The sequence below is a fragment of the Saimiri boliviensis genome, chromosome 7, assembly GCF_048565385.1.
Source record: "Saimiri boliviensis isolate mSaiBol1 chromosome 7, mSaiBol1.pri, whole genome shotgun sequence".
NCBI lineage: Eukaryota > Metazoa > Chordata > Mammalia > Primates > Cebidae > Saimiri > Saimiri boliviensis.
The window spans coordinates 123,944,864-123,972,635 of record NC_133455.1 but is presented as its reverse complement, the minus strand read 5'-3'; the positions used below and the strand labels follow the sequence as shown (position 1 = coordinate 123,972,635).

The following is a 27,772-nucleotide window of genomic DNA, read 5'->3' as shown; positions in this document are numbered from 1 at the left end:
AAACGGGGAGTCGGGGAAGTGCGCAGCAGCCGCGGCAGCTCCGCGACGCTCCCTTTGGCTACTCCTTCGCGCACTCTAAACTCACTCACTCTTTTTTGGATTTCGTCATCTTTTCAAAAAATCAATAAAAATATTCTGGAGGCTCCGAGGGTCCACTTCTTGGTCTCATCCGGATCCTCAGATCCTCCTCTTTCATTCCCGACAATTGGAAAAAATGTCCGGGGGGGTCCCTGCGGCCCAGGGGCCGCTATTGGGGGGGCGGGTGGGGAGAGGTGGGGAAGAGAGGGGGAGGGAGGAGAGGAGGAAGAGCGCCGCAGCCTCGGCAGCTGGAGTCGGAGCAGGGGGGGGACAGTTTCAAAAAATAATTAAAAATCGAGGAAATATCCTAGAAAAGCCCTTTTGGCGTGAAAACCCCAAAGAGGAATCAGGCTTCCCGAAACGTAAGTTTCGGGTGCCAGAAAGGTCTGTATTCCGACCCCTGGGGCTTTGGATCCCGGGAGGAAACTTGAAGGGGTGAGCGCCGCGGCGGGAGTGTCCGGCTGCGGCCCACAAGGACAGAAACGAGGGAACGTGGTGACGAGCTGGGGGACAGACGGGAGCAGGGAGCCCTGGAAAGAGGCATGAGGGGCTCCGACCTCTCCTTTAGGGGTGACCCGATATCCCTCCTACACACACACCCTCCCCCCCCTTCCTACCCCACCCAAATCTCCGCACAGAGGAAGCTGGAAAGCCAAACTGTAAGTAACCTTCGCGAGGTTGGGGGTGGGGGAGAGGGCACGATTCAAAGCGGGGTGGTCGGGATAATGGGGTGCGAGGGTAAGCGGGCGACGTTTCCCAGCCTTTCCAACGGGAGTTTGCAAAGCAACATGGCGAAACCACGGCAGGTCCAGAGCTGTGCATACGTGGGCACACCGCTCGCTGGGCAAAGACTTGGAGTGAGGGGCAAGACGTGGTTCTTTTGGGTTCCCCTGAAACACACGTTTCTTCCTTGAAACTTTCAGGGCTCCAAAATTCCCCGTTTCCCTCCTCCCTCCTTCCTCCACCTCCCCCCTGAAGTGCCAGCGCGGAGTCGCGACCACATGCAGGGACCTGAGGCCAAGACGAATGTGCTCTGGCCTTTTGAGGGGACTGCCTTTCTACTCGGGGTCCCGGTTTCTGGCCCCGACTCCCTTCCTGGCCGCAGCGAAAGCAGCCGCCGCGGCTTCGCAAAACACAGGTCGCGGGGCGGGGTGCGTGGGGGGGGGTGGGAAGAAGAGGCAGCCACATGCAGGCACACGCGCGCGGGATGCTCCCCCACCCCCGCCCAGGACAGCCTCGCTTCTTCCCCAGATTTTCCTCCTGCCTCTCCCTCCCGAGTTAATCGGGAGAGGAACAGAAATGAAGCCACGCGTCTCGCCAAAGGGCGCGCGGTAACCTCCCGCACAGGAGCCGGGAGGCCGCCGCGGGGACTGCCCTCTCCCAGGTTTAGGGATCCTGCCTGGGGGGTGGGGGTGGGGGGCGAGAATCCGGGAGCGGTCCTGGCTCCTAGAGAGCGCCGCCCGCTGACCTACCTCCAGCATCCAGGTGGCCACCATCCTGCGCATGTAGGGCTGGATGTCCTTCTGCACGCACTTGAAGTAGGAGCACTGCGGAAGGTAGCGCTCCTCGATGGTGAGCAGGTTCTGCAGGACGCGGTCGTCCTGGAGCAGGTTGCGGTCCCGCACGGCCCTGCGGATCGGGTCCACCTCGCAGCACAGCAGCTCCATGGCCGGCCCGGCGACCCCTCTCTCCCCTACTTTCTCCGGACTGAAATGTGGTTTTTTGTTTTTTTTGGAAGGGGAAGGGAAAGGGTTCCCCCGACCTCCTTCCTCTGGCTAAATAGGGGGGTTCGGGGAAGAAGTGAGAGCAGAGAGAGAAGGTGGAGCAGAAGAGGGGCGAGGATTGGGCGGTGGGCGAGCAGAGCCTCGGGGTCTGCCTCACTCGCACCGGTCCTCCCCTTCCAACTGGTCTCGCTCTCCCCAGCTCGCTCTTCTCCGCTCTGAGGCGGTGACGCAAGCTGGCTCGGCAGTTAGCTCTCCTCCCTCTACCCCGCTCCCCGCTCTGGTTCCTCCTCCCCTTCCCTCCCCTCCTGGTTCTCCCCTCCTCCTTTCAATCTCTCCCTCCCTCCCTCCTTTTCCCCTCTCGCTATTAAGGAGAGCAGCAGCTGCCCCGACCTAACTTCAAACGCCGTCCCCCGCCCCCCAACCCCTCTCCCTCCTCCAGCCCTGCGTGCCAGGGGCCCCGGACAGGGCAACCCACAACAAACTACTGATTCCTATTTCTGCCCTCTAATTGCGCTCATTCTGTAGGTGTAGCACGCCAAAATACGACCCTCCAACTTTGGCTTCGTCAAAACGGATCCTAATCCTCCTGCCCTTGTATTCAAGATCCAGGAATGTAGGGTAGATTATTGATGGGGTGAGCTCAGACCATTTAGAAATAGATCCCTTGAGTGAAAAATAAGGAAGGGGGTGATTTTAGAAAACAGCAACCTCGCATACCCAGAGATAAGGGTCATGTCCCTGAAGTTCATGTTCCTGATAACTTGGAAGCTGTTTCAAAAGCCCGGATTAAAAGGAACAGAACGTCGTCCCTTCTGCCGCCCCCCACCCCCCAGCAGAGTGTGTGGAGTGGAAGAAGAGGGAGGGAGGGGTGGGTGTTAGGAAGGAAGAGGGATGCTTCTCTGGAGGGATACAATGTGCTTCTCGAGCAGAAACCGTCGTGTTCCTGGGGACCCTAGGAGCGCCCTGAGGCGACGCGGTGCAGTGCCCAGGGCCGCAGGAGGCCGGGGGCAGGGCTCCCAGCGGTTCCTCCGCGGCCAGCGGCCACGCAGGAAAAACCCGCTTCCTCGCCCCTGCGTCTGCTGACAAGCCGCCCGAGGTGTCTGCGCCGAGCGTGGCCACACCGATACAGCTTTCTAGGAAATGGCCCGGGAGGGGGAGGGGGGCGAGTGAGGGATTAGGTCTGGCTCCCCCTCGCTCCCCCTGCGCAAACACCACCACCCCTTCCTTTCCTCGGAGGCAGGAGGCCACCACCCTCGGTCCTTCGCCCGCATCCTCGCCGACCCCTCCGGGTTCGCGCCTCACTCGCCAGGCTTTCTCCCTGGGAGCGGACTGCGGTGAAGTCGCCGCCAGCACTGTCGGCCCTGACACGTGCTCTAACGCATCCTCCAGTCAAGGCTGTCTTTACGGGAGATCGATCTGCTGGCGCTTCCTCACCCCCTTCCTCCTGTCACCCCCAACCCCCACCCTGCCCTTTCACTCCAGGAGGAAGGGGAGAGCGCAGCGCCCCGTTGTGCTGGCCGAGCTGGCACGTGCAGCGGGCATGGCGTAGCTCGAGCTCTCTGGCACACCGAGGCCGACCGTGTACCTCCCTCGTCGGGAGAGGGGGCCCGGGCAGGGGCGCAGAGAGCCAGCAAGGCGGGGTGGGGCGCGGGCTGGTGAGCCGTACGCTAGGTTCCCTGCAAGGCAAAGGAGGGGAGCGAAGAAACCAGAGGTGCAAGCGATTAACTGAGGCCCCGGAGCCAGCCTCTTTAAAAGAGGGTGGGGCGGAAGGTGTAGGGGGGAGGAGGGGGATATCGCTTTAAAAGGGTACGAGTTTGGGGCGCCGTCTCCCCTCCCTCTATTTGCATAGCCAATAGCTCTGGGGCTCCTGCTACTGCGCGCTGATTGTTACCGGGCAGATTACTTTTTTTTTTTTTTTTTTTTTTTGGTAGGACGCGTTCCCCACTACATCAAAAGGAAGCCAAGGGAGGGCGGAGGGAGAGCCGGCGCTGGGGCTGGCGAAAGCTCGGGAGAGGCCCGGCCGCCTCCGACCTTATCAATAGCAGCGGGAATGAGTATCCCATCTCCTATAAGTAAAGAAAGGGGAGGGAAGGGGAGGGAAGGGGCGGGCGAAGAAAATGTCTAATTGCTGTGGAAGCCATTAGCTTTCGTGAAGAAAAAAAGCTCGCTGAAAAAGCCAAGTTGCAAACTCAAAATGAAACAGTCCGGCGCCGCGGATGACAACCCGGCCGAGTACGGTGTTCACCCGCACACAGTCGGTCCCGAACAATCACCTATTGATTTTAGTCACCTTGGACTTCCCGATTTAAGCGTTTGAGTCACCCCTGGTAAATACATTCACTTACATTTTAAGACCCCCATAAGGGAATTACTCCAATTTCACCTAAGCCACCTTTGAGCCGATCAAAGAAAGTTGCTGCGTGGAGAGGGGAGAAAAGGAGGGAGCGAGGGAGGTATTTTTAAAGTATAAATCTAACCCGACAGGCAAGGACAGAGGCCGCCGGGGATCCCAGCCTCGGGACATGACTTGATAGCTCTGGGAGCAGGATCTCTTCTATCCCTACCCCGCACCCCCCTCCCACAAGGGAGGCATCTCCAGCTCTAGGTCTCCCGAAGTGGGGGGAGGGGGGAGGAAGAAGCGGGTGGTCTTCCGGGGCCTTGCCCACCAAGGGGAGAATGCCTGGGTGGCGAGTCCTCAGGTCTCGGGAGGGAGCCCAGGGCCCTCTCGCCCCTTCCCTTCACTCTCCCCCTTCCCCCACCCGTCTTGCTTTACAGAGAAATTCCAGCGGGGAGGGGGGCGGCGAAGGGGAGGGGCAGAGAGGGTCGCGGCCGGATGCCCCCCCTTCCCAGTGGTTTCTGCATTCTTGGAGACCCGCAAGTTCGGGCGCTTCCCGCGTGGCAGGCTCGTCTCTTGAAGTTCCCCTGTCCACTTCCCCTTCCGATTACGGACTGTTCCAGAGCGTGAACCTCGCCATCGAATCCAATCCCTGGTGGTTTTTCAGACACTCACTCACACGTGGGGTGGGGCGTGAGAGGGTGCGGAGGTTGGCAGGAATGTCTCTAGGAGACTTGGACTGGAAACTGAGTTTTCCCTTTTGGTCGCCACTCCAGCCATGTGTTAAAACCTTAATTTCTTGTTAAAATGCACTCCACCTAGCACGCGGGAAAAGGTATGTTGCCTTCAGGGCAAAAGTGCACATTTTCTTTCAGTGTAGACTCAGGTTTAGAGAAAAAGCGCCAGCGCCTGTGTTCTGGCTTTGAAGTCCAAACTGATCATCGTGGCGGGAGGGTGGGGGGCGGCGAGGGAGGTGTAGAATGTTGGTTCTTCCTTATCTCCTTTTCACTGTTCACGGAAAAATATATCTATCCCGTGTAGGACTGGTGATAAACTTTAGTGAACGCCAGTTTTATTGCACTTTTATTCCCTTTCCGGCCGGCTCCCCACCCTCTACTCGCGTTTTGGAGTTTCGGTTGGAAAGTGTACAAAGCCTGAAGGTGGAAGGTGCAGCAGGGCGTTGGGTGTTGGGTGTTTATAGGCACATTTCTGCAGGAGCCTGCAGCACTAAGCACACATACTCCCAAGCTCACCTGGCGGATGCCTGTCTGCCAGCCAGGTGATTGCGGTCGGCTCGAGGCCCGAGAGCAGCGCAAGTTCGAGTCCCGCCGCCTCCGCGCAGGGGCGTTTAGGCTGGGTGGGGAACGGGGAGTGATTGAGTTCAGACTCAGGAATGGGAGCCACTGCCTTCCCCTCGGCTCCCTCAAAGAGTGGAGCTGCGTTTGTGGTTCTCCGTTGAGGGAGGGATGGTCAATCAAAACCGAAAACCCAACTGGCAAAATGAGAGGGGACACGTAGGAGGCACATCAAGAGGAAGGAGGGGGTACAGGCAAAGTAGAAAAATGCGGGCTAAGAGAAGAGGGAAACGTCGGGAAGCGGAGATCTCGGGGGAGGAGGGAGGGTGGGGACCGCAGTGCGATTCCAGGTGTGACTTCGCTTCCGCGACCCTCTGGTAGCAGACCCCTGGGGCGCTGGGGTGCTGGGACGCTGGGGCGCTGGGGCGCTGCGCTCTGGAGAGGGGCAGAGTCTGCCCGGCCTGTGCATCCGCACTCCTCTAGGCGAATTTCGGTTTGGACCGGGCTGGATTCTTGAGGCGGCAGATGCGACAAGCGAGGGTTAAGAAGGCGAGCGCCTGCCGTCTGTCACCCACCTAACGTCTCACTCCCCTCCCTTAGGAGAAAAAAAAAAATTAAAGACCCGAACTTCCCCCTCTTCCTGTCTGATTCAGCTTAGGACACGCCTCACGCGGCCGAAAATAGCTCTGGAAATACATTTGCTTTACAAAAGTGAATTTTCCAATCAGCTTTGGGGCGGGGGGCGTCCGGCTGCTGGCGTCGCGGGGGCCCAGCGTCCCGGGAGGAGAAGGAACCCGCCGCCTCCGCCCTTCTCCCCCTGCAGGAGCCCCCGGGAGGGGGCCGCTGGGCGGCGGAATCGCGCCTCCGCTCGGGGAGCCACCACGCGGCTTTTTCGCGGAATTTTGACGTCATCTACACGTGGGGGAAGGGGCTGGGAGAGCGAGAGGAAGCGGCGGGGGAGGGGGCCGCGGCGGGGAGCGCGCGGCAGCGGCGGCGCAGCGGGTCTGGCACCCTCGCGGGGGGCGCCGCGCTGGGCAGGGTCCGGGCCGCCGGCAGCGCGGCGGAGACGGCCTTACCGGGGGTCGGGGAGCCGGCGCCGCGACCCTCCTCCCTCCCCGCCCCACGCCATCTTCCACCCCTAAGCAGTTTACTTTTTTTTTTTTTTTTTTTTTAGCTTTGAATTCGGGGCGGCTCTTTGCTCCGGAAAAACCTCTTTTCTTTGGGTTGTGGTCCAGTCCGGCTAGGTACTGAGATCAGACTGAATATCGTGATCGCTGGTCGCGACCACGCCGCTTGACTTTCTGTCCTCTCTCCAGTAAGAGAGTCGTGAATGTCTTTTTCGGTTCCTCGGGGAGTGAGTTCTGCGTTGACTTTGACACCCGGAGTTTTTCACGCACCGCGTATTCCTCCCTGCTCCCCCGCCCCATTAACCATCTCAGTATCAGCTGGGTTGGTTAATACGATGGCTATTACGTGTAAGATGTCTCGCGCAGGCATTGTGAACGATATCGGATAAACTGGCTGCGTTTGGAACAAATCGATCTAGAAATGCCCTTTTCAAAACAGTTCTTACAAACCGATGGGAAAACGGGTAGGGCGGCTCCCTTCCCACTCGCTGGGTACCCTCGTGGCATCCGTACTCATGGAGAATCTTCTAAACTGCAAGGGCTGAAAACTGCAGCTGCAGAGTGAGCCCACGCACCTTCGTTTCCCCTAAATTTGGGCAAAGTCCTTTTAATCTTTCAATCTAGGGGGTTATAACTGAAATGTGTCATTATTTTCTAAACCCACGGTGACAGTTCTGAGTTTATGCTGAAATCTACAAGGAGCGTCAGTGGGGATGTTTGGAAGAGAAATACTGGGAACTGGCTTTTACCTCTTTGAGGTAAAGGGGCTGTTGTAGTAATCAGATGCAGAAAGCTAGGGGCTTCTCTGAAAATGTGGATTTGAAGTAGAATTATTTGTTTCTAAAGTAGGAGAGAAGCTTTCTGTCTGAAGCAGATATTAAGTGTGGAAATTCTTTTTTTTTAAGGTGACACAGTTTGGTTATGAACAGTACTTTTTCCTTCTTTTTAACACATTCCTTCTATTTTTAACTTATTATTTATTTCTTTTTCGTTTTATGATTGCTGGTCTGACACAAGAGACTTGGTTTTGTTTCTTCTGGGGGATAAAATGAGCTATAATTAATAAAAATGTCAGTAATTACTGTCATGCTCAGCCTTAGTGAACTGTATTTAAGAGGGCTTGCTTTTTGGTGCCTGATTTGATGGACACTTGGTTTGTCTACACAAAGGTGGAAATAATAGAATAAATTATTAAAAGAAATAAAAGGAGGGAGCCAAAGGAAGTGTTTAAAAAAACTAAAAAGACAAAGTGTCCTTTAAATTTTGCTTTAGCCTCATTTCAGACATCTAAGTAGTGGAGGTTAAGTTAAGCACTTTAGAGATATAAATTCTTTGTAAAATGTCAGGACTGTCCCCACCAGAATTTGTTTTTGAACAACGGTCAATTTTATTTGTTTTCTAAACACTTTAATTTTGTCCAAATTCAAACATTCATTCCCCTTAAAAATGTCTATTTTCCCCATGTGATTAAATATTCTTTTGATTTCATGGTTTTATTCAGCTGTGTATCCATTACAGCCAATTAAAGCAATATAAAGTATTTCTAATAAATATTTCATATTTTAATTTTCAATCTTTAAACTTAAGAATTTCTAGCATCTGTTAGTACAGTTTATAACATAATTCCGTAACATGCTAAATTTATATTTTCCAAACTTTAAAAAACAAATGAATAAAAAAAGTGGAGAAATAGTTCTCTTCTTGAGGCTTTTTTTTTTTCTTTTCCTTGTGGCAAATTTCAGGAGGCAGATTTACGGTTTTTCTAAAATCATTTTCTTGTTCTTTTGTTGGCATTAAGAGGAATGAGTTTTGAAATGTAAAACAGGTTGATTTTAAAGTTTTATAATCTTCAAAACTTACACTTCTGGAGAGATATGTTCCATTTTAGAATTGACCTGAAAATAGGCAGTTTGTATAAGTGTGCTAGACAATCTAAGCTAGGTTGGGTGTGGAAGCCTATGAGGAGTGCATTTCCTCTTTGCTCAGTCTTAAATAAGAGCATCTGCTCTTACATGAACTTGAAACAAAGTCTGTACCTGTGCATCATGCAAACAACTCAAAAGCACAAATCCAGAGCAAAGGGGTTTATGTGGAAGGTGAAATTAGACCAAAAACATCCAAATTTATTTCTGCTCTTAGCTAACTCAAATATACTTTCATTATGGTCTCATCAGTTATAAACCAAATAATTATTTCTTTGTGATGTGTAGAGGTGAGTTCCTTCAAGCCTCATTGGTAATAATAATAATTATGATGATGAGAATAACAAAAATTATCTTACATAGTCTTTTGATGAGTGTGGGGGGGGGAAGTTCACTTTATTCCTTTAAACATTGTCATCAAATTATTTTAAAAAATTATGGATGCCAAAGTTAGGTTATTGTTCTGAGAAGTAACACCAAAAACATTTAATTTTGTGCTTTCAAAAATAAAAAGTTACCAAAATTTAGTATATCTATTGCCTAGGGGAAGCAAAAAAAAAGACACAAGATTAAAAAGGAACAAGAAAATTCCTTTGCCTAATTTCCAAAGCCTTTCCTTCATCGTGCCCATGTATGTTTCCATTTTTGAGAGCAGCTAGTCAGTCCGTCGGGCAAATGCAAACCCAGGACCAAAACTCTTTCCTGGTGTCAAGGAAGATATTCTGAAGCAAATGGTTTGGGTTAGTTTACGTAAGATTTCAGATGAAATGTCTTACATCTGGCATCCCACGGCCACCAATTATTTCAGGATCGTGAACCATTATTTTAAAAAAAATATTTTGAGCGAGGGAAGCCTAGATCATGGATGAGGGCTGTGCAGGCCATTTTGTGTGGGGGTCTCACTGAAATCATTTAAACTCAGAAAATTTAGTTGTTTCAAGTAGCAGCACGTGATCCCCATTGTGTAGTTCCAGTAAACTACTCACTTGCAACCTTTTCTTCCCCCTACCTTCTTCTGACTATATATTCTTCTAATGTTTCTCTTTTTAAATAAAATGGCATATTTAATTTAAAATTTCCCTAACAGAATAGTGAATAAGGCTCAAATTTACTTGCTTTTGTACAAGAAAAGTTCATGTAATTACTCTTTGTAGTGTAATTACCAGCAATTTTATGTCATCTAGCAAATGATTTAAGTAAGTCGGTAATGGAACGCCAGTGAAATTTGCTTCACTTGGGATGAAAACCATACTTACCTCAAGAAATCAAAGACTGACCTTCCATTTAGGCATTTAAGACTTTATCTAGGCAGACTGTATATTTCATTCAGCGGAAATATTTCAGATTCAGGAAAGCATCGTTCTCAGCCACAGATTAGATGCAGTCTTGCTTGGAGCCAGCGGAATGGACTGTAGGACCTCATGCCATTTTGGCCAGTCATAGAATATGCCTTCTGTGTCTGGAAGGTTGAGACTGAAACTCTATATAGTATTCATTAAGGTTGTTCATGCTGAGAGATCACATATGTGTTAAACTGATAACATCACAGGTCTGTGTATAGATACATCAGAACGTGTCAGGGGTATGGTTCCAAACTGTAAGGTAGAATTTAAGTGGTTTTAGTGGAAGAGTTAAATATGCTGAGATTTTTGTGCTTTGGAGAGTGCTTTTGGGTTTTGCAATTTATCCGTTCCTTTATTTGATTAAAATTGAGTCATTACCACGTACCAAACACTGTGCTAGATGTTGGGGATACAATGGACATAGACAGTGTTTTGGAGGGGAGGGACAGTGGGGGGTGGGGAGGTTGGGGAGGGATAACATGGGGAGAAATGCCAGACACAGGTGATGGGGGGATGGAGGCAGCAAACCACATTGCCATGTATGTACGTATGCAACAATCCTGCATGATCTGCACATGTACCCCAGAACCTAAAGTACAATTAAATATATATATATATAAAAATTAGTTAGATTAAAAATTTTTTTAAAAGACAGTGTTTTGGAAGGTAGACAGGAAGGAGAGTTGAATCATACAGTCCTTGTCCCTGAAAAGCACATTGTCTAGTGATTAAGCCAGGGAAACAATATCCCAGATAAGTAGATGTTTTAAAAGGAAAGAAAATCATAGAACGAAAGGCATAGAATTAAATATGCTATTTTATCCACCTTACACAACCCGTCTTAAACCAGGGAGGTAGAAATTTATCTTCTCTTTAAAACTCAGTCTAGTCAAGTAACTATTACTTGGATTGCATTGTGATTTTAAGAATTATATTCTTAATTTGTTTATGATCTATGGGAACAAGTTGGTTGGATGTCTGATTCACATGTCACATAGCTGGGACTCAGTCCTTTTAAAGTAGCCAAAGATAGAGCCATTTCCTTGGTCCATCATTCTGAGAGCATTCCTTTCTTTGAGTAGCTGTATTTCCCACAGCATCTGTTTCTTGTCTGAACGAGCCCTCCCTGTATCTGACAAGGCATTGATTAGTGTTTCACTCCTTTGGCTAGGGAATTTGAGGTCACAATAGCTCATTTTCTTGTCCTGGGACACCCAAACATTGAGACCAGAATATAGAACTCCGATTATTAGCCTGACTGTCTCCTAGAATTGATGCAGAAAATACAGTCCTTTTTATTAGCATCATGCTGGTGAAACAGCTATAGCCTAGAAGTCAGACCACGGTCATCCCTCTGTGTCCGTGGAGATATTGGTTCAAAGACTCCCCGCCCCACCACCAAAATCCGGGATGTAAAAATTCCTGATATAAAATGATATAATATTTGCATATAGCCTACACACTCCTCCCATACACTTTAAATTATCTCTAAATTATGTACAGTACCTAATATAATGTAAATGCTATGGAAGCAGGTATGCTGTGTTGTTTTATTTGTATTACTTCTCATTGTTGTATTGTTATTTTTTTACTGTGTTTTTTCTCTGAATATTTTTGATCCGTGCTTGGGTGTGTCTATCTGTGGATATGGAACCCATGGATAGAGAGGGCTGACTGTACTCTTTTCCTCGTTCCTACTCTGCCACTAACTAGCACTGTGACCTTGGGGATAGCTTGTGTGTTTCCAAGATTGAGTTTCTCAGTTACAAAACTAACCAGCAATAGTGAATGATCATTACGTTCCCTTTCAGCTTGGAATCTCTTAAATTTTAATGACTTTATTGTCATCATCAAAATAGGAATCAATTTATTATATGTTTTATGTTTTAAATAAGGATTCTTAAATTGTGGGTTTAGGTATGTTCTCACTTCCTAGGAATCTGGGCGAATTAATCTATCAAGAATTGGAACTTTTAACATTTAGTTCCTCATAGATAAGCACTTGGTACATTGTCAGCTGAGAGAAAATGCCATTTTCCTTGTCCTAAATTTATAGAATGGTAGTCTTCAAAAATACATAGAATCTAAGAATATATGGAATATAACACTGTTCCAGGGTGCTTAAGGAAATCTTAGCACTAACCTAAAGCTTATTCCTACCACTCAGAGCCCCCCTCAGAGCACATAAAGATGTGGTCTGGAATGGACCCTAATTTGCAGATCCTTCTCCAGGTGACAGTTCATGGCCTTGGTGAGCCTCTTTAAACAGGGCTCATTCTGAGCTACCCAGAACTCATGGAGTATCAGGTTGCTCCTTTAGTGAAAAGGGAATTAAGCGAATTTCACGGAGTTGCAATCTTTGGACAAGACATCTCTTTTTGTTTCCTGGCAAGTCTTGATAACCAGAAACAAGGAAGTAAAGCTTTCTGCTGTATCCCACCTTTCTCCCTCACTTTTCATTGCTTTGAACATGGGAGAAATGTCATTCACTGAGGTTACATGCACTCCAGTGAAGTCCACTTAGATGCAAATTATCTGCTTTACAAATGATATGTTTGTAGACACATGTTTCCTTTTCAAGGTGTGGCTACTAAGAAAGAGAAACTCTCACAGTAATTAATAAATGATTAGACCTGGGATAGGTTTTTAACAACGTTCTATATAAATTTTAAAAATCATAGTATATGACATGGAGAGAGTGCTGGATTTGGGGTTAAGAGAGGGGTGTTCTAGTCCCCACTCTGCCACAAGCTGTGTAACTTGGGGTAAGACTTGAACAAGATCACAGCATCCCTTAGGCTTGTAGGGAAACTTCATGGGTCTCGGAGGTCATAGTCCCATCTATCATGGAGGAGCCTATTTAGTCAAATGATTTACTGAAGGTCACACAGCTAGTTAGGGGCCCAAACTTCCTACTTCCTGGCAATTTTTACCCTTAAGTGCTGTCTCCAGCCACTGAAATGAGGCAGAACAAGCCTCCCTCATTTATACTGACAGCTGCTCAGATACTTGAAAGTTCCGTCTCTTCATCTTCCATCCCTTAGACTGAATTACCCTTTCCCTTTAGCTGTTCAACTGGACAATAAACTACCAGCAGGCTGCCATCCTCTGGATCCTGACTAGTTCACTGATACCCATCTTAAAGTGTCGTATTCTTCTTAATGTGTGGCCGCTTCAGAAACCTGCAGACCATCAAGGCCGTTACAGCAGAACACGATAGGGCATGACTGTCATCTTTGCATTCTCGACCCCAGGCTCCTAGAGCAAGCATCCTCCGGTACCACTGGGGATACTGGTCTAGAGAGGAAAGATAAAATAGTTATCTCTTCTTCTGGAAGCTGATCTCATTAATGAAACTCCAAGTTGCACTCCATTTTCTCCTCTGTAAATCGGGTGAACTAAATGAAGGATCGTTTTACCTCATCTGTGTTCTGTGGTCCCAAAGAACAAAACTAGTACCACTGATTAAACATTAGAAGACAGATTTCTGGGCCTGGCACGGTGGCTCACACCTGTAATCCCAGCACTTTGGGAGGCCTAGGCAGGCATCACTTGAGGTCAGAAGTTTGGGACCAAGCTGGCTAACATGGTGAAACCCCGTCTCTACTAAAAATACAGAAATTATCTGGACGTGGTAGCGCATGCCTGTAGTCCCAGCTACTTGGGAGGCTGAGGCAGGAGAATCACTTGAACTGGGAGTTGAAGTTTGCAGTCAGCTGAGAACACGCCACTGCACTCCAGTCTGGGTGACAGAGCGAGACTGTCTCAAAAAAGAAGACAGATTTCTGTTTGTATAATGAGCTTCCTCTGCAAGCCATCCCTACACGGTGGGATTGACTTGCTGGAATCAGGTAAAGTGCCTGCGGCAACTCATTAGGATGTCATGAGGGGACTGAACAGTCATTTATTTGCTCTGAGCCTTGGTTTCCTCATCTGTAAAATGGGAATAATAATACATACCAAGCAGAGTGACTGTACTGAGTAAATGTTTATAGTATGTTTAATTCCGTGCTCTGGCATAGTAAGCACTAAAACAAAGCTAAGTGGGTTTTAAAAATTACTGTTGACCAGGCGCGGTGGCTCACGCCTGTAATCCCAACACTTTGGGAGGCCAAGGTGGGTGGATCACGAGGTCAAGAGATCGAGACCATCCTGGTCAACATGGTGAAACCCCATCTCTACTAAAAATACAAAAAATCAGCTGGGCATGGTGGCGCGTGCCTGTAATCCCAGCTACTCAGGAGGCTGAGGCAGGAGAATTGCCTGAACCCAGGAGGCGGAGGTTGCGGTGAGCCGAGATGGCGCCATTGCACTCCAGCCTGGGTAACAAGAGCGAAACTCTGTGTCAAAAAAAAAAAAAATTACTGTTAAAGTCTATTGTGTTATGTTCTTTCAGAACCAATTTACCTCTAGGGGTCTGTGGAATTATTAATGTTTGTCATATACTGTGTGAAGGTATGGGAATTTGTGTGCCAGATCTCATCTCTGGTTTTTTTTTTTTTTTTTACTTTTTCACTTCACCATGGGTCAGTCACTCAGTGGCTGTGGCCAACATGCTGTAATCTCAAACCAGTCTATTTTGAACTCCAAATTACCTCATCCTCACTGACAGGTATTAAGAAGTAACCTTCTGACTTGAGCAGAAGGCACAGGGAACTCTCATCCACAGAATCCCAGAAGTGCCAAGAACCTTAGGCATCCAACCCAATGTTTCCCAAAGTGAGGAAGAATGCATTAGTTCATTTTTGCACTGGTCTAAAGACATACCCGAGACTAGGTGATTTATAAAGAAAAGAGGTTTAATTGATTCACAGTTCCATATGGCTGAAGAGGCCTCAGGAGACTTACAATCATAGTGGAAGGTAAACGGGAAGCAAGGACCTTCTTCACATGGCAGCAGGAGAGAGAAGGGCAAGCAGGGGAAATGCCAGATGCTTATAAAACCATCAGACTTCCCGAGAACTCACTATCATCAGAACAGCATTGGGGAAACCGCCCCCATGATCCAATCACCTCCCACCAGTCCCTCGCTTGGCATGTAGGGATTATGGGTATTATAATTCAAGATGGGATTTGGATGGAGACACAGCCAAACTGTATCAGAAGAAGCTTATTTGTGCAGGAGCATGCATTTTGTATTTTAGTAATTTAGGGTTTGTTCTAATAAGGATTAGGGAAAAAAAGTAATATTTAAACTTGTAATTTCTCAGATATTACAATGGTATTTAAGTTTATAAAGGGCATTGATTTTTTTAAAAATTCAGTTGAATAAGTGATACACAGATAAAGATTATTAAAATCAGGAAGGTTGTATGCAAATAACCAAGATTTAGGAAACATCGCTTCCTTAAAAAAACTCCAGATCAGAGAGGGACAGCAGCTCATGTGTACCCAGGATCACGTAGCCTGTCAGTGACAGGGCTGGGACTAAATCAGTGCTCCTCACTACTAAAACTACGGAGGTTAAGTCTTTGCATGGATTCTTCTCCTTTAAACAGTGTTGTTACAATTTTCTCATTCCTTCTGTTTTGTTTTTTTTTTTCTGATAACATTTTCCTTCACTTACTGTTTCACAAATGAATTCTGCCCTATGAATGACATTAGATACTTCTTACTGCTCACTTTTGCTTTATTGATGCTCCCTACTTTGGGTTTTTGGATCATGTACCTTGCTTTTCACTGGACCTGTGAGCTTAGAGTCCCTGGGTCGGTTTGCCTCTGTCTTCTCACATTCTCAAATTTCTCTGCTTTTTCAAAGTCACTTTTGAACTTATCTTTCAACCACCTGAGGTGGTGATATCAGTTGGTGCTACCAAGAGGCCGACTAGAAAAAGGAAAAAGAAGAATAGGGGAATGTGCTGTCCATAAGGGACTTTGAAAAGCTCTGACATATTCTTGAGAATCTAGAAGACCACATGTGTAGCTACAGCTCTGTGCATGCCCACGAAAGACCTGAGAAGGCGCCACTCTTTCACCACCAGCTGACCTGGAGGCTCTGTGCAGGTAGAAAGTGACAGTGAAGACAGAACTTTAAGCTTCCCACCAGATTGTTGAAGGCATGTTCCAATAGATACAGAGTCCCTCAGCACAGGCTGGGAAATATATTGGTTTCAAGCATTTGAAGAAATCTCTGTCTAGTCATTAGCTGACCATGAAGTAAATTGGACACAGAATTTAGTGGTTGCACATGAATGCCAAAAACACAGACTTTGTAGAACTAGTCCAGGAAAATAACTGTGTAAACAACAACAACAAATTCAGCAGGATGTTGACAGATTCTGATTTCCAGAGTTGCAAACTTGTATTATTTTAAATGTCCGGTTTTCAATAAAAAATTATGAGGCACGCAAAAAAGCAGGGAAGTATGGCCTATTATGCATAGGGGAAAAAGCAATCAATGGAAACTGTACCTGAGGCAGCCCAAATGTTGCACTTACTAGATAAATATTTTAAATTAGCTATTATAAATATAAATATGTTCAAAGCACTAAATGAAACCATCTCTAAGGAATTAAAGTATAAGAAATAGAGCATGTCAGTAAAGAGGACGAAATTCTTTAAAGAACCAAGTAGAAATTCTGAAATCAAATAATAAAATAACTAAAATAAAAAATTCACTAGGTGGGGGCTCAATAGCAGATTTGAACTAGCAGAAGAAAGAATCACCTAACTTGAAGCTAGGTCAATCCAGTCTAAGAAACAGAGAGAAAAAAATAATGAAGAAAAATGAACAAAGTCTTAGAGACCTGAGGGGAACCATCAAGCCTGCCAACATAATCGGAGTGTCAGGAAGAGGAGACAGAAAAAGTGCAGAAAGAATATTTAAAGAAATGATGGTGGGAAAATCCCAAGTTTATTTAAAACATTACACATACAGGAAGTTCATCAAACTCTAAGTAGATTAAACTCAGAGTGACAGCTAGACATGTCATAGTCAAACTTTCAAAAAAAAAAAAAAAAAGAGAAAACTTGAAAACAGCAAGAAAAAAACAGCTCATCACATACAAGGGATCCTCAGTAAGTTAAACAGTTGACTTCTCATCAGAAACCATTGAGGCTAGAAGGTAGTGGGCTATCAATGTTCAAAGCACTGAAAGAAAAAACAGTCAACCAAGAATTTTATATCTGGCAAAATTATTCTTCAAAAATGAAGGCACAATTAAGATATTTCCAGATTTAAGAACAAACAGAGATTTCATTGCTACTAGACTCATCCTACAAGAAATACCAGGGAGTTCTTGTGGTTTAAATGAAATGATGCTAGACAGTAACTCAAATCCACACAAATACATAGAAAACACTGGTAAATGTAAAAACGTAGGTAAATATATAAGACAATATGAAGGTAATTTTTCTATTTTTGTAATAGTTTTTCCTCTATCTGAATAAAAGACAACCAAATAAAGCAATAATTTAAAAAGTGTTGATGGGCTTATAATATATAAAGATGTAATTTTTGTGACAATAATAACAACACAGGGGAGGGGAGGGAGCTATGCTATCTTGGAGTAAAGTTTTTACATAGTGCTGAAATGAAGTTGGCATTAGTCCAAACTAGATCGTTTAAAATTAAAGTGTTAATTGTAATCCCCAGAGCACCCACTAAGAAAACAATTTTGAAATGATAGGAAATGTAACAAAAGAATCCACATGTCATACTAGTTAATAGACATTTAACACAAAAGAAGACAGTAACAGAGGAACAAAACAACAGAAAAGACATACTACATATAGGAAACAAATAGCAGAATGGCAAACATAAACTCTGCCTGATAGATAATTACATTAAATGTAAATTAAATGTAGATTAATGTAGATTTAAAGATTGAAAAAATACATACTATGTAAATAATAACTAAAAGAGAGCTAGAGTTGCCATACAAATACAAAGCAAAATAGACTTTAAGACACATATTGTTGCTAGAGACAAAAAGAATGTTTTATAATGATAAATGGATCAGTCCATCTGAAGACCTAACAATTGTGAACATATATGCACCTAACAGCAGAGCTCCAAAACACATGGAAAAAATACCTGTTTTGTATTGAGCAGAAACTTACCTCCCTGTTGCTTTTACTCCTGGATTCTGGAGCCTCACACACATATATCTAACACATATTGACTAGAGGGCTTTTCAGATATTTGAAGCCAACTCTCATGCCTTTTCTTACTTTCAATTTTTTATGTGACCTTGCCCCTATAAATTATTTCCCAGAATGTATTTATATCTTTTATAAAGAAGGCTACTGCAATGTTAAGAGAGGAAACTACTTTCATAGAATTTCAGAGTTAGAGGGAAAACAAGATGATCTTATTCAGATCTCAACTTTCATAGATGAGTAAACTGGGGCCTGAGCTGGTTAAATCATTGAGCCAGTTAATGGCAGACCAAGATTCATAATCTTGGTTTCCAGACTACTTGTTCAGTGCTTATTCCAACATTTTCCTTCTTTGATAGTTTTTCCTACTTTAGGTTGCTCTTTCTTCTGCCTTTCAGTGGTATCTGGCATCCTTCATAGGAGAAAAAAGCTCAGAGTAACGAAGGAACTGCACTAGACCTTAAAAGCCATGGATTCTTAAATTTTTTGGTCACTGATCAACTTCCGAGGCCTTGGATACATCATTTCAGAAAATAATAACTATTGTTATTCACCAATAATATTTTACATGGTCTATTGAGTACCTGCTGTTTCTGAGGCGCTGTGCAAGGCACTTTACCTATATGCCTCTTTATATAAGCATTCAAAATGTGTCTCCTTTCTTATCTGTAGAATAAGCAGGCTGTCCGTTGTCCTATCCAGCTCCGGAATTGGGTGATTGTAAAGAGATATCTTTATGAGTATAGTTTTACAGTGCCTGAGGCTTCATCTTTATCTTTCTCTTTGTTTCTTGAGCTGGCAGGAAATGGTAAGGAAAATTAGAATAATTTCTCTAGATTCGTCGCTGTAGCGAATCCTTTGTATGTGTCCACCTCCTCTTTATCCTTCCAAGGGACTTTCCATTTTCCCATAGGACTTGACTTCACTGGTCCTGTTCAGGGTTTCCAGGATCATATTCTCAGCCCACTTCAAACTTTAGATTTACCTATGGGCCTTTGATTCACTCTCATGGCTTCACATTTCACCTGTGAGCTCAGAGAAGTTAATAATTTGGAGAAGTTCACTCAGCTTTAAGCAGCAAACCTGACAGTCTGTCTGATCCCACTGTGTTTGTTATTTCTGCTACATGATTCCCATCTCTGAAAGTTCACTTGATCTTACTTTCCCACCCTTGCTTAAGACCTAGCTCAAGCCCTAACCTGTCATTATCACACCAGGCCAAGTGCTCCTCCCTCCCAATTTACCCAGAGAGTGATGTTTGCACTGCACATCAGGCACCACCATGGAACTCATCCCTTGGCAGACTCTATGGTCTAGTGGTTATGAATGTGGGGGACTGGAGACAGCGCCAAAGTATGAATCCTGGCTCTACCACTTATTGGCTGTGCAACCACAGAAAAGTTACTTAGCCTCTCTGGGCCTCCGTTTCTTCAGCTATAAACTGGGACTGCCAGTAGCACTTACTTTATAGGGTTGTTCTGAGGATAAATGTGATAATCCATGTAAAGGCAAATAGCATCGTGCCTGACACATGAAAGAAACAATAAATTGACTCCTTCACCAGATTTTGGGGTAATCCCTGATTGGCCCAAGATGATTAACATAATCTCATTCATTTTGCAGAGTGATTGAGTCAGTATTGGGTACATGAACTTGACTGGTTCAGAGTGGCTTGCAGGACTGCAGATGATGTGGTCTCAGGCACGAGGCTTGGAATTGCAAGAGCTTTTTCTTTTTTCCTTTCCTTTCTTTCTTTCTTTTTTTTTTTTTTTAACTAGAGGAAAGTCGGCATGGGGACAAAGCTGACACATGCAGTAAGAAAGAACTGAGAAAAGCAAAGGGACTAGAACCAGAGGCTTGATCAGGTGTCTCCTGAAATCCCATTGACCTCTGGAATTTTCATTGGTTGAGCTAATTAAAAATTTAGTGAGCCAAGCGCAGTGGTATATGCCTATAGTTGCCTGTAGTCCCAGCCACTCAAGAGGCTGAGGTAGGAGGATCACTGGAGCTCAGGAGTTTGAGTCCAGCCTGGGCAATAGCCTGTCTCTTAAAAAATAAATAAAAATGCATACTTTTAAGTCCGGTGGGGTGGTGTGCACCTGTAGTCCCAGCTACGCAGGAGGCTGAGGCAGGAGGATGGCTTAAGGCCAGGAATTTGAAGGGATAGTGTACTATGATCACGAACAGCTCCTGCACCCCAGCCTAGGCAACATATGAAATCTCGTTTCAAAAGATAAATTGGTATTTAAGCTGATTTGTTAGTTTCTTAAATCATCTGCAACTGAAAATACCCTCAATATCCTCATTGATATTGTACATTATTATTATTGTCATCTTCTCATGTATGTCAGACCTTCGTCATTAGATCATAATGTCCTTTGGAACAAAAATGAACCTCCTAAGTAGTGTGCCGCCGTCCCACTTAGTACAGATCTGGCACGTAGCAGGTTCTTGTCCATTCACACTTCATGTCAGGTATTCCTTTCCCTTTCGTATCTACGGACTTGGAACTTTTTTTTTTTTTTTTTTTTTTTTTGAGATAGAGTTTCACTCTGTCACCTAGGCTGGAGTGCAGTGGTACAATCTCGGCTCACTGCAACCTTCACCTCCCAAACCATTCTCCTGCCTCAGCCTTCCAAGCAGCTGGGACTACAGGCATGCACTACTATGCCCGGCTAATTTTTGTATTTTTAGTGGAGACGGAGTTTCACTATGTTGGCCAGGCTGATCTCAAACTGCTGACCTCAGGTGATCTGACCGCCTCGGGATCCCAAAGTGCTGGGATTATAGCCGTGAGCCACCGTGCCTGGCCCAAACTTTTAGCATTATTATTATTATTATTATTATTATTATTATTTTTGAGACGAAGACTTGCCCTGTCACCAGGCTGGAGAGTAGTGGTGTGATCTCGACTCACTGCAACCTTTGCCTCCCAGGTTCAAGCCATTCTTCTGCCTCAGCCTCCCAAGAAGCTAGGACTATAGGCATGCACCACCACTCCTGGCTAATTATTTTATTTATAGTAAAGATGGGGTTTCACCATGTTGACCAGGCTGGTCTTGAACTCCTGACCTTGTGATCCACCTGCTTCAGCCTCCCAAAGTGCTGGGATTACAGCCGTGAGCCACTGTGCCCGGCCCAGACTTTGAGCATCTTTTTTTTTTTTCTTTTGAGACGGAGTTTTGCTCTTGTTACCCAGGCTGGAGTACAATGGCGCGTTCTTGGCTCACTGCAACCTCCATCTCCTGGGTTCAGGCAATTCTCCTGCCTCAGCCTCTTGAGTAGCTGGGATTACAGGCACGCGCCACCATGCCCAGCTAATGTTTTGTATTTTTAGTAGAGGTGGGGTTTCACCATGTTGACCAGGATGGTCTCGATCTCCTGACCTCGTGATCCACCCACTTCGGCCTCCCAAAGTGCTGGGATTACAGACGTGAGTCACTGCGCCCGGCCTGAGCATCTTAAGGCAGAAACAGGAGGTGGCCAGGGTCCCAGATAGGGTGATGGCCTGCTGCTGCTTTATCTTCTTACTGTCTATAATGAGAAGAAAGTAAAATACTTAACAGATTAGCTCACCCTTATTGAACACCAGGCATTGTACACACAGGATCATCTTTTTTCCTATCAGTTACCTATGGGTATATTATTAATGCCCTGTATCACAGACTGCACATTTATGCTCAATAGTGATATTACTCATGTAGATTACACGGCTTCTACATAGCATAATTTAGGATCCTGCACTGAAATTACTGTATCCATAACTTTTTCTCATTCTACTTTAAAGAAAATGTAATTAGAAGTCTTAGATAATGCATTCTGTGTATGGCTTACACATGAAAGACTGTGTACAGCTCTAATCAGCAGACCCATACTAAAAAACTTTGAACTGCTGTCAAGAAATAAATGTACATCAACTTTAAATAAAATGTTTATGGTATGTTTGATTCATTTTTTATGACTTCCCACTTTCCCAGCATTTTCAGATAACTCACCATTTTCCCAGTCACATCAGAGAGATCTTTACGGCTTTCTTTCTGGAACATAACAGTCTAAAAATCTAAATAGGATCATGCCAAACCTATTGTTCTGTGATTTGACTTTTTTCAGCCAATAATAATCTCTTGGAATCTTTCCACGTCCGTACATATAGATTTCCTTCATTCAATGTAAGCGCAGAACGCTTTTCAATAGCAAGGATATGCCATAATTTTACGACCTCCCACAATTAATGAGCATTTGGGGCCCGCCTCACCAGCTGTTTGCTTTTATACATCATGTGCCATCAGCTCTGCTGCATTTGCTCCTTTATACATTCAAGTGCCAGTGGAAGGAAAAAGATCCTTAAGTCTTGATTCTATCAATTAAGTGGTCCAAGAAAGAGAATGAGCATCTCGAGGTCTCCATCTTCAACAGCCTTGCAGTCTGGAGGGAACAGACACACACATCACTTTTACTTAGGGATATGGGGGTCAGCTAAAGGTTAAGGGAGTGCAAGAAGAGGGAGACCGAGGGGTTCTGCTGAGGGGATGCCTGAGAAGGCTGCCTGGAGGAGGTGTGCTTGAGTCCCGGGTTCAAGGGTCAAAGGGCTCTGACGCTTGGTCTGCTAATCTTTCTTATCGTATCGTTGCTTGGCAGTGTGCCTGTTAGTTGAGTGGACTCTTTCTTGGACCATTTGCTTGGATGAACAGGGGCAGAGGTGGAAAGGAAGGGTGCTCGGGACAGAAGTGACAAAGCCTAGGAACAAAAGTGGGAAGGTACACGGTGTGCCCAGAGGGCCAGGAATTGGGTGGAGTGACTGGCTCCTTGGTCACTTGCAAATAGCACGAGAATGGAGGGGGCTGGGGCATGCTCTAAAAAACACCCAGGAGGAATTTAGGTTTGCACAGAAGAGGCTGTTTCTTTGGGGTATGTGAGGAAGGTTGGGTAGAGGATCTAGGGATGGAGCAGACGGCTGTGGATGGGATGACGAGAGCGGAGAGGCAGATCCACATTCTTTCCAGGTTCCCCAGCAGCTGCAGCTCGCCCTGAACCTGGCACATGGCAGCCTCTAGGCTTCACTTTTGGGGATTGCTTCTGCTTTGAAATAGCCACATGGAAGAAAAACTACAAAGTTTTGAGGGGAAAAAAAAACCCCCACCTAACTTTAGCTGCCATTGTGTCTTCATCTGTAAAAATCTTCTTGTCTCGTGGATTTCAACGTGCAGTTTGCCTTGGTTTGTTCCATGAAACATCAGATGCAACTTTAATGGCCTAACCCCAAAAAGATAACTTGACAGCCATCAAACATTCAGCAGCGTTCCAAATACCCTCTTGCTGGAGCCTGCCTTCTACGGGGCCATGTGGATGTCAGGCACACACAATTTGAGTCACGCTGACATAGCTGGGATGCCTGGATTGCGCTGCAATCTCGGGGGGTACCAATCACAGGCCAGAGAGAAGCCATTGGCTGGAAGGAACAATGCCAGAGTGTTCACCGTCTCTGCAGAGGAGCGGGTGTTGGTGATGAGGGGAAAGACAGTTGCAGCCAGAGGAGGAAAATGACCCCAAAGCAGAGTGGGCATATGTCAGTGATGCTGGGCAGAAGCATTCCAGAGGCTCAGGTCATGACCACACCCCTCTCCTCCTGCTCCACAACCAAAGAAATTAAGAAGGCACAAGATTTTCCCTAAAATGTCATGTACAGAATGCCCGGCTGTCTTCAGGGGTTTGGGAAGTCCAGGGTTGACGACAGCCCAAATTTATGAAGCACTTACCTGTACCAGACACTGTCTGTATCTTACAAATAATGCATTTGATTCTCATAACTCCTTCATGAAGTAAGTCTTACAATTTCCATTTTATAACGAAGGAAACTGAGGCTAAGAAAGATTAAGAAACTTGCCCTAATCCTGCAACCAGAAATGGGCAGAATCAAGACTTGAGCCAGTCTCTCAAAACCGAAACCCCGGACACTCACTCAACAGCCCTGTGGCTGGTTTATGCCATCTGTGCCACCCCCCACAGCCACCTCTTAGACGGCCAAGCCCTGTGTGTTGAACAAGTAGAGAAAACTTCTGAAAGGATTGTTTTTCCTCCGCTGTTTTCCTGGGAGTTGAGCAGACATGTTTAAACACGCCGTTCTTGTTTACTTTGGTGGTTGTGATGTGCAAGACCCCAGACCAGGAACAGTAAGAGGGCCTAAGGATAACCCAGCATGGGGACTGCTCTGGAGGAGGCTGCAGACTGGAGAAACTATTGTAGCCAGCTGCGTTTTGGAGGCTGGGTTGCATGTCAGATCTCTAATGAGTTTGGTCATTATTTTTTCAGCCAGGGTTTTCTTCCTCCCGACCCCCTCTTCCTTCCTTCCTTCCTTCCTTCCTTCCTTCCTTCCTTCCTTCCTTCCTTTCATCCTGTGATTTTCTCCCTTTTTCTGTCTCTTTTTCTTTCTTTCTTTCTCTCTCTCTCTCTCTCTCTCTCTTTTAAAGGTGTAAGCCTTTTTCTGGTTTACTACATGCCAAGGACTGTGCCAAATCATTCACATAAAACCACGAGCATGCATCACCTTATTTGGTCCTCCCACAGTCTAATGGGTAGGTCCTGTCATTATCCTCATTTTAAGAAGAAACTGAGCTCAGAGAGATTAATTGGTGTCTTCACCGTCTGCCTAATTCAGTACCCTGCACCCTTAACCACTATTAACTAACAACATCCCAGTAGTTCCCTAATGTTGTAAAGGGCGCTGTTTTAAATGTGTCCGTTATATCCACTGACTCAGTCCTCGAAACAAGCACAATAGAGATGACTATTATCCTTGTTTAATAGATTGGGAAATGGAAGCACAGAAAGGTCATGTAATTTTCCCAGGTCACCCAGCTAGTAAGTGACAGAGCTGGGCTTCTGTTTTACCGAGGAAGACACTCCTCAGTTTTTGTTCTGTTTTGTTTTTCACTTGAAATCCCCTGTGATGGCCCAGACTGGAATGCCAGGGTCCTGAGGATAAAATCTCAGAGCTGGACTGGGAAGGGGCGCCAGTGGCAGCTGCGTCCCCCCGGCAGCTCTGGAGGGTGGAGGCGGTGGAGAGAGCGACTGCACAGCAGCCGCAAGTCTGGGCCCCCGCCAGGGAAGACCTCAAAGCCCACTGGAGGGCTGGCTCCCCTGCGCTGGGCTGTGCAGAAAGGCGAGTCGCGGCTTCCAGAAGACCAGCCAAACGTGGTCCTCGGGAGAGGAGAAAGCCTGAGGGAAGGGCGGGCAGGACGTCAGCCGTCAGCTCTGAGAAGGGCTTCTCTGTAGGAGAGGGGATGTAGGCAGCAGCTCTCCCAAGAGCCAGGCAAGCAAAAGCAGGTTTCTGTTTGAGCAGCAGCCAGGGGGTGTCAGGGAGAGAGAGAAAGCCATTCCCAACAGTCCGTGATGTTCAACCCTGGAAGAGGGCACCATGGAGGTGGGCTGCCCTTAAGCCGGTGTCTTGATTATCTCTGCCCCTAACCTTTGGGAATCCTGTCCATCTTTGAGCCCCTGGCGCCAGTGACTCCACTCTGTGAATCCCTTCCAGACCAGCCATCCCCATACACCCATAAAACTCCAAGTTCTTCTGGGGGAACAGAAAGCCCAAGGGCCCTGAGGTCCAGGCTGGCCCACATTCATCCCTGGGTGGGCTGTAGGTCAAACCAGCCATGTGGGTGATGGACACCTCAGACACTCTGGAAGCTAGCCCAGTTGGTCCTGGTGCCCCCAGTAACACCCACACCCTATTCCCCCACAGCAAATAGACCCTCCCTACTATTCATTTGGCCGTGGGTATTAGGCATCACGTGACCTCACTGGTATAGCATCTCCTGGTGTTAGTGGCTTCTTGCCTGAGTACATTTCTCATACACTCAGACAACACTTGGTGAACACTTACCATGTGCCACCCACTGCTGTAACTGCTTTATGGGGTTCTCTCATTTAATTCTCCCAAGAACCCCGTAAGTTGGTGATATTTTTATCACCATATTACAGGGAAGGAAATGACCCAAATGCTCAGTGGCTATGGGATGAGCTGGGAGTCAGACACAATATTGGAACCCTGGCCACCAAAGTCTGTGACTTGTCCCTGGTTTGTGTCTCAACAAAAAGAAGTCAGAGCCTTTCTTACTTCCTTATATCTCCTATAGCTCCTGGTGAGTGTCTGTTTACAATAGTTCTTCAAAAAAGTGTGGGCTTTTACTCACTGTTCAAAGATATTTCTAGTTTGGTTTTTTAAAGATCCATGAGACAGGTGCTCTTAACAGGACAAAACAGTGTTGAATCCTTGGTAGACAAAATCAGATACTTTTTGGAAGAAATAAGAGAGAGATTTGCAGGCCATGTCTTAGAAAACTTTGTTCCAAGTCTTTTTTTTTTTTTTTTTTTTTTTTTTGAGACGGAGTTTCGCTCTTGTTACCCAGGCTGGAGTGCAATGGTGCGATCTCGGCTCACTGCAACCTCCGCCTCCTGGGTTCAGGCAATTCTCCTGCCTCAGCCTCCTGAGTAGCTGGGATTACAGGCACGCGCCACCATGCCCAGCTAATTTTTTGTATTTTTAGTAGAGACGGGGTTTCACCATGTTGACCAGGATGGTCTCGATCTCTCGACCTCGTGATCCACCTGCCTCGGCCTCCCAAAGTGCTGGGATTACAGGCTTGAGCCACCGCGCCCGGCCAGTTCCAAGTCTTTTTTGTTTGTTTGTTTGTTTGAGACAAGAGTCTCGCTCTGTCGCCCAGGCTGGAGGCAGTGGTGTGATCTTGGCTCACTGCAACCTCAGCCTCCAGGGCTCAAGCAATTCTCCTGCCTCAGCCTCCTGAGTAGCTGGGATTACAGGCGCGCACCACCATGCCCAGCTAATTTTTGTATTTTTGTAGAGACGGGTTTTGCCATATTGGCCAGGCTGGTCTGGAACTCCTGAACTCAAGTGATCCGCCCACCTCGGCCTCCCAAAGTGCTGAGATTACAGGCATGAGCCACCGCTCCCGGCCGTGTTCCCAGTCCCAGCCGTGTTCTAAGTCCTTAAGGTAACAAAGAGAAATGTGAGAAGCCCATTTGGGAATGAAGGACGCAGGAAAGCGCTGACCAATCGAGGCAGCTGATCAGAATCTTTTATTAATGGCTCTCTTTCTTTTGTCCTCCGCTTCCAGGAGATTCTACAATGAAACTGGCAGACTCCTCCTCGTCTCTACCTGTGCTGTCTCCCTCTCTAGTCCCAGACACTGAGAGCGGGTGCCCCGCGGCCCCGTCAGGCCAGATCACCAAGAAGCTCACCAAGAAGACTGCGTGCCTCGCCCTAGCCTTCCTAAGACGGGAAAGTAGACTCTTGTTTTTGAGGGAAATTGCCTTTGAGAGAAACATAAAGGAATTTATTTTCTCTTAAGTGAACATTCCACTTGTAAAAATGAAATCTGGAAGAACTTCTGCAAACTCTTGAGTGTTTTGGTCAATTGACCTTTTACTGTACCAAGCAAATCTGAAGCCACCAATAAACTGGGAAGAAAGGTATTCCCTTCACAAAAGACTTGTCACTTAGCCAGACACTCTGGTGCAGTGCTTCTTTAAAATAGAGAACATTTCTGGTGTATTTATTTATTTATTTATTTAGAGTCGGGGTCTTGCTCTGTTGCCCAGGCTAGAAGGCAATGATATGATCACAGCTTATTATAGCCTTGAACTCCTGGGCTCAAGTGATCTGCCTACCTCAGCTTCATGATTCATTGGGATTACAAGTGTGAGCCACCATGCCCGGCTCTTTTCCTGGTATATTTTAAATGGTTTCATTTGCTTAAAAGTGAGATTTATCTGTTGTATTCAGAAAATCTGGCAAGATGGACCTGATTGCTTGAGATCTCTAAAAATCA

At 46.2% G+C, this 27,772-nt stretch overlaps 1 protein-coding gene and 1 long non-coding RNA gene across 2 annotated transcripts in view; one reads left to right on the top strand and one right to left on the bottom strand.

Moving 5' to 3' along the window:
* Window positions 1-2,045, bottom strand: part of CCND2 (cyclin D2) — a 30,558-nt gene extending 28,513 nt beyond the window's left edge. The window contains exon 1 of the mRNA XM_003942188.3: window positions 1,551-2,045. Within this exon, the coding sequence (XP_003942237.1) occupies window positions 1,551-1,745 (195 nt within the window). The 5' untranslated portion in view covers window positions 1,746-2,045. The remainder of the gene's footprint in view (window positions 1-1,550) is intronic.
* On the top strand, window positions 280-27,416 carry LOC120360770 (uncharacterized). Its single transcript, XR_012518620.1, has 2 exons — window positions 280-737; window positions 27,059-27,416. It is a non-coding gene; the product is annotated as an uncharacterized LOC120360770 (long non-coding RNA).
* Window positions 27,417-27,772: the final 356 nt, after the last annotated feature.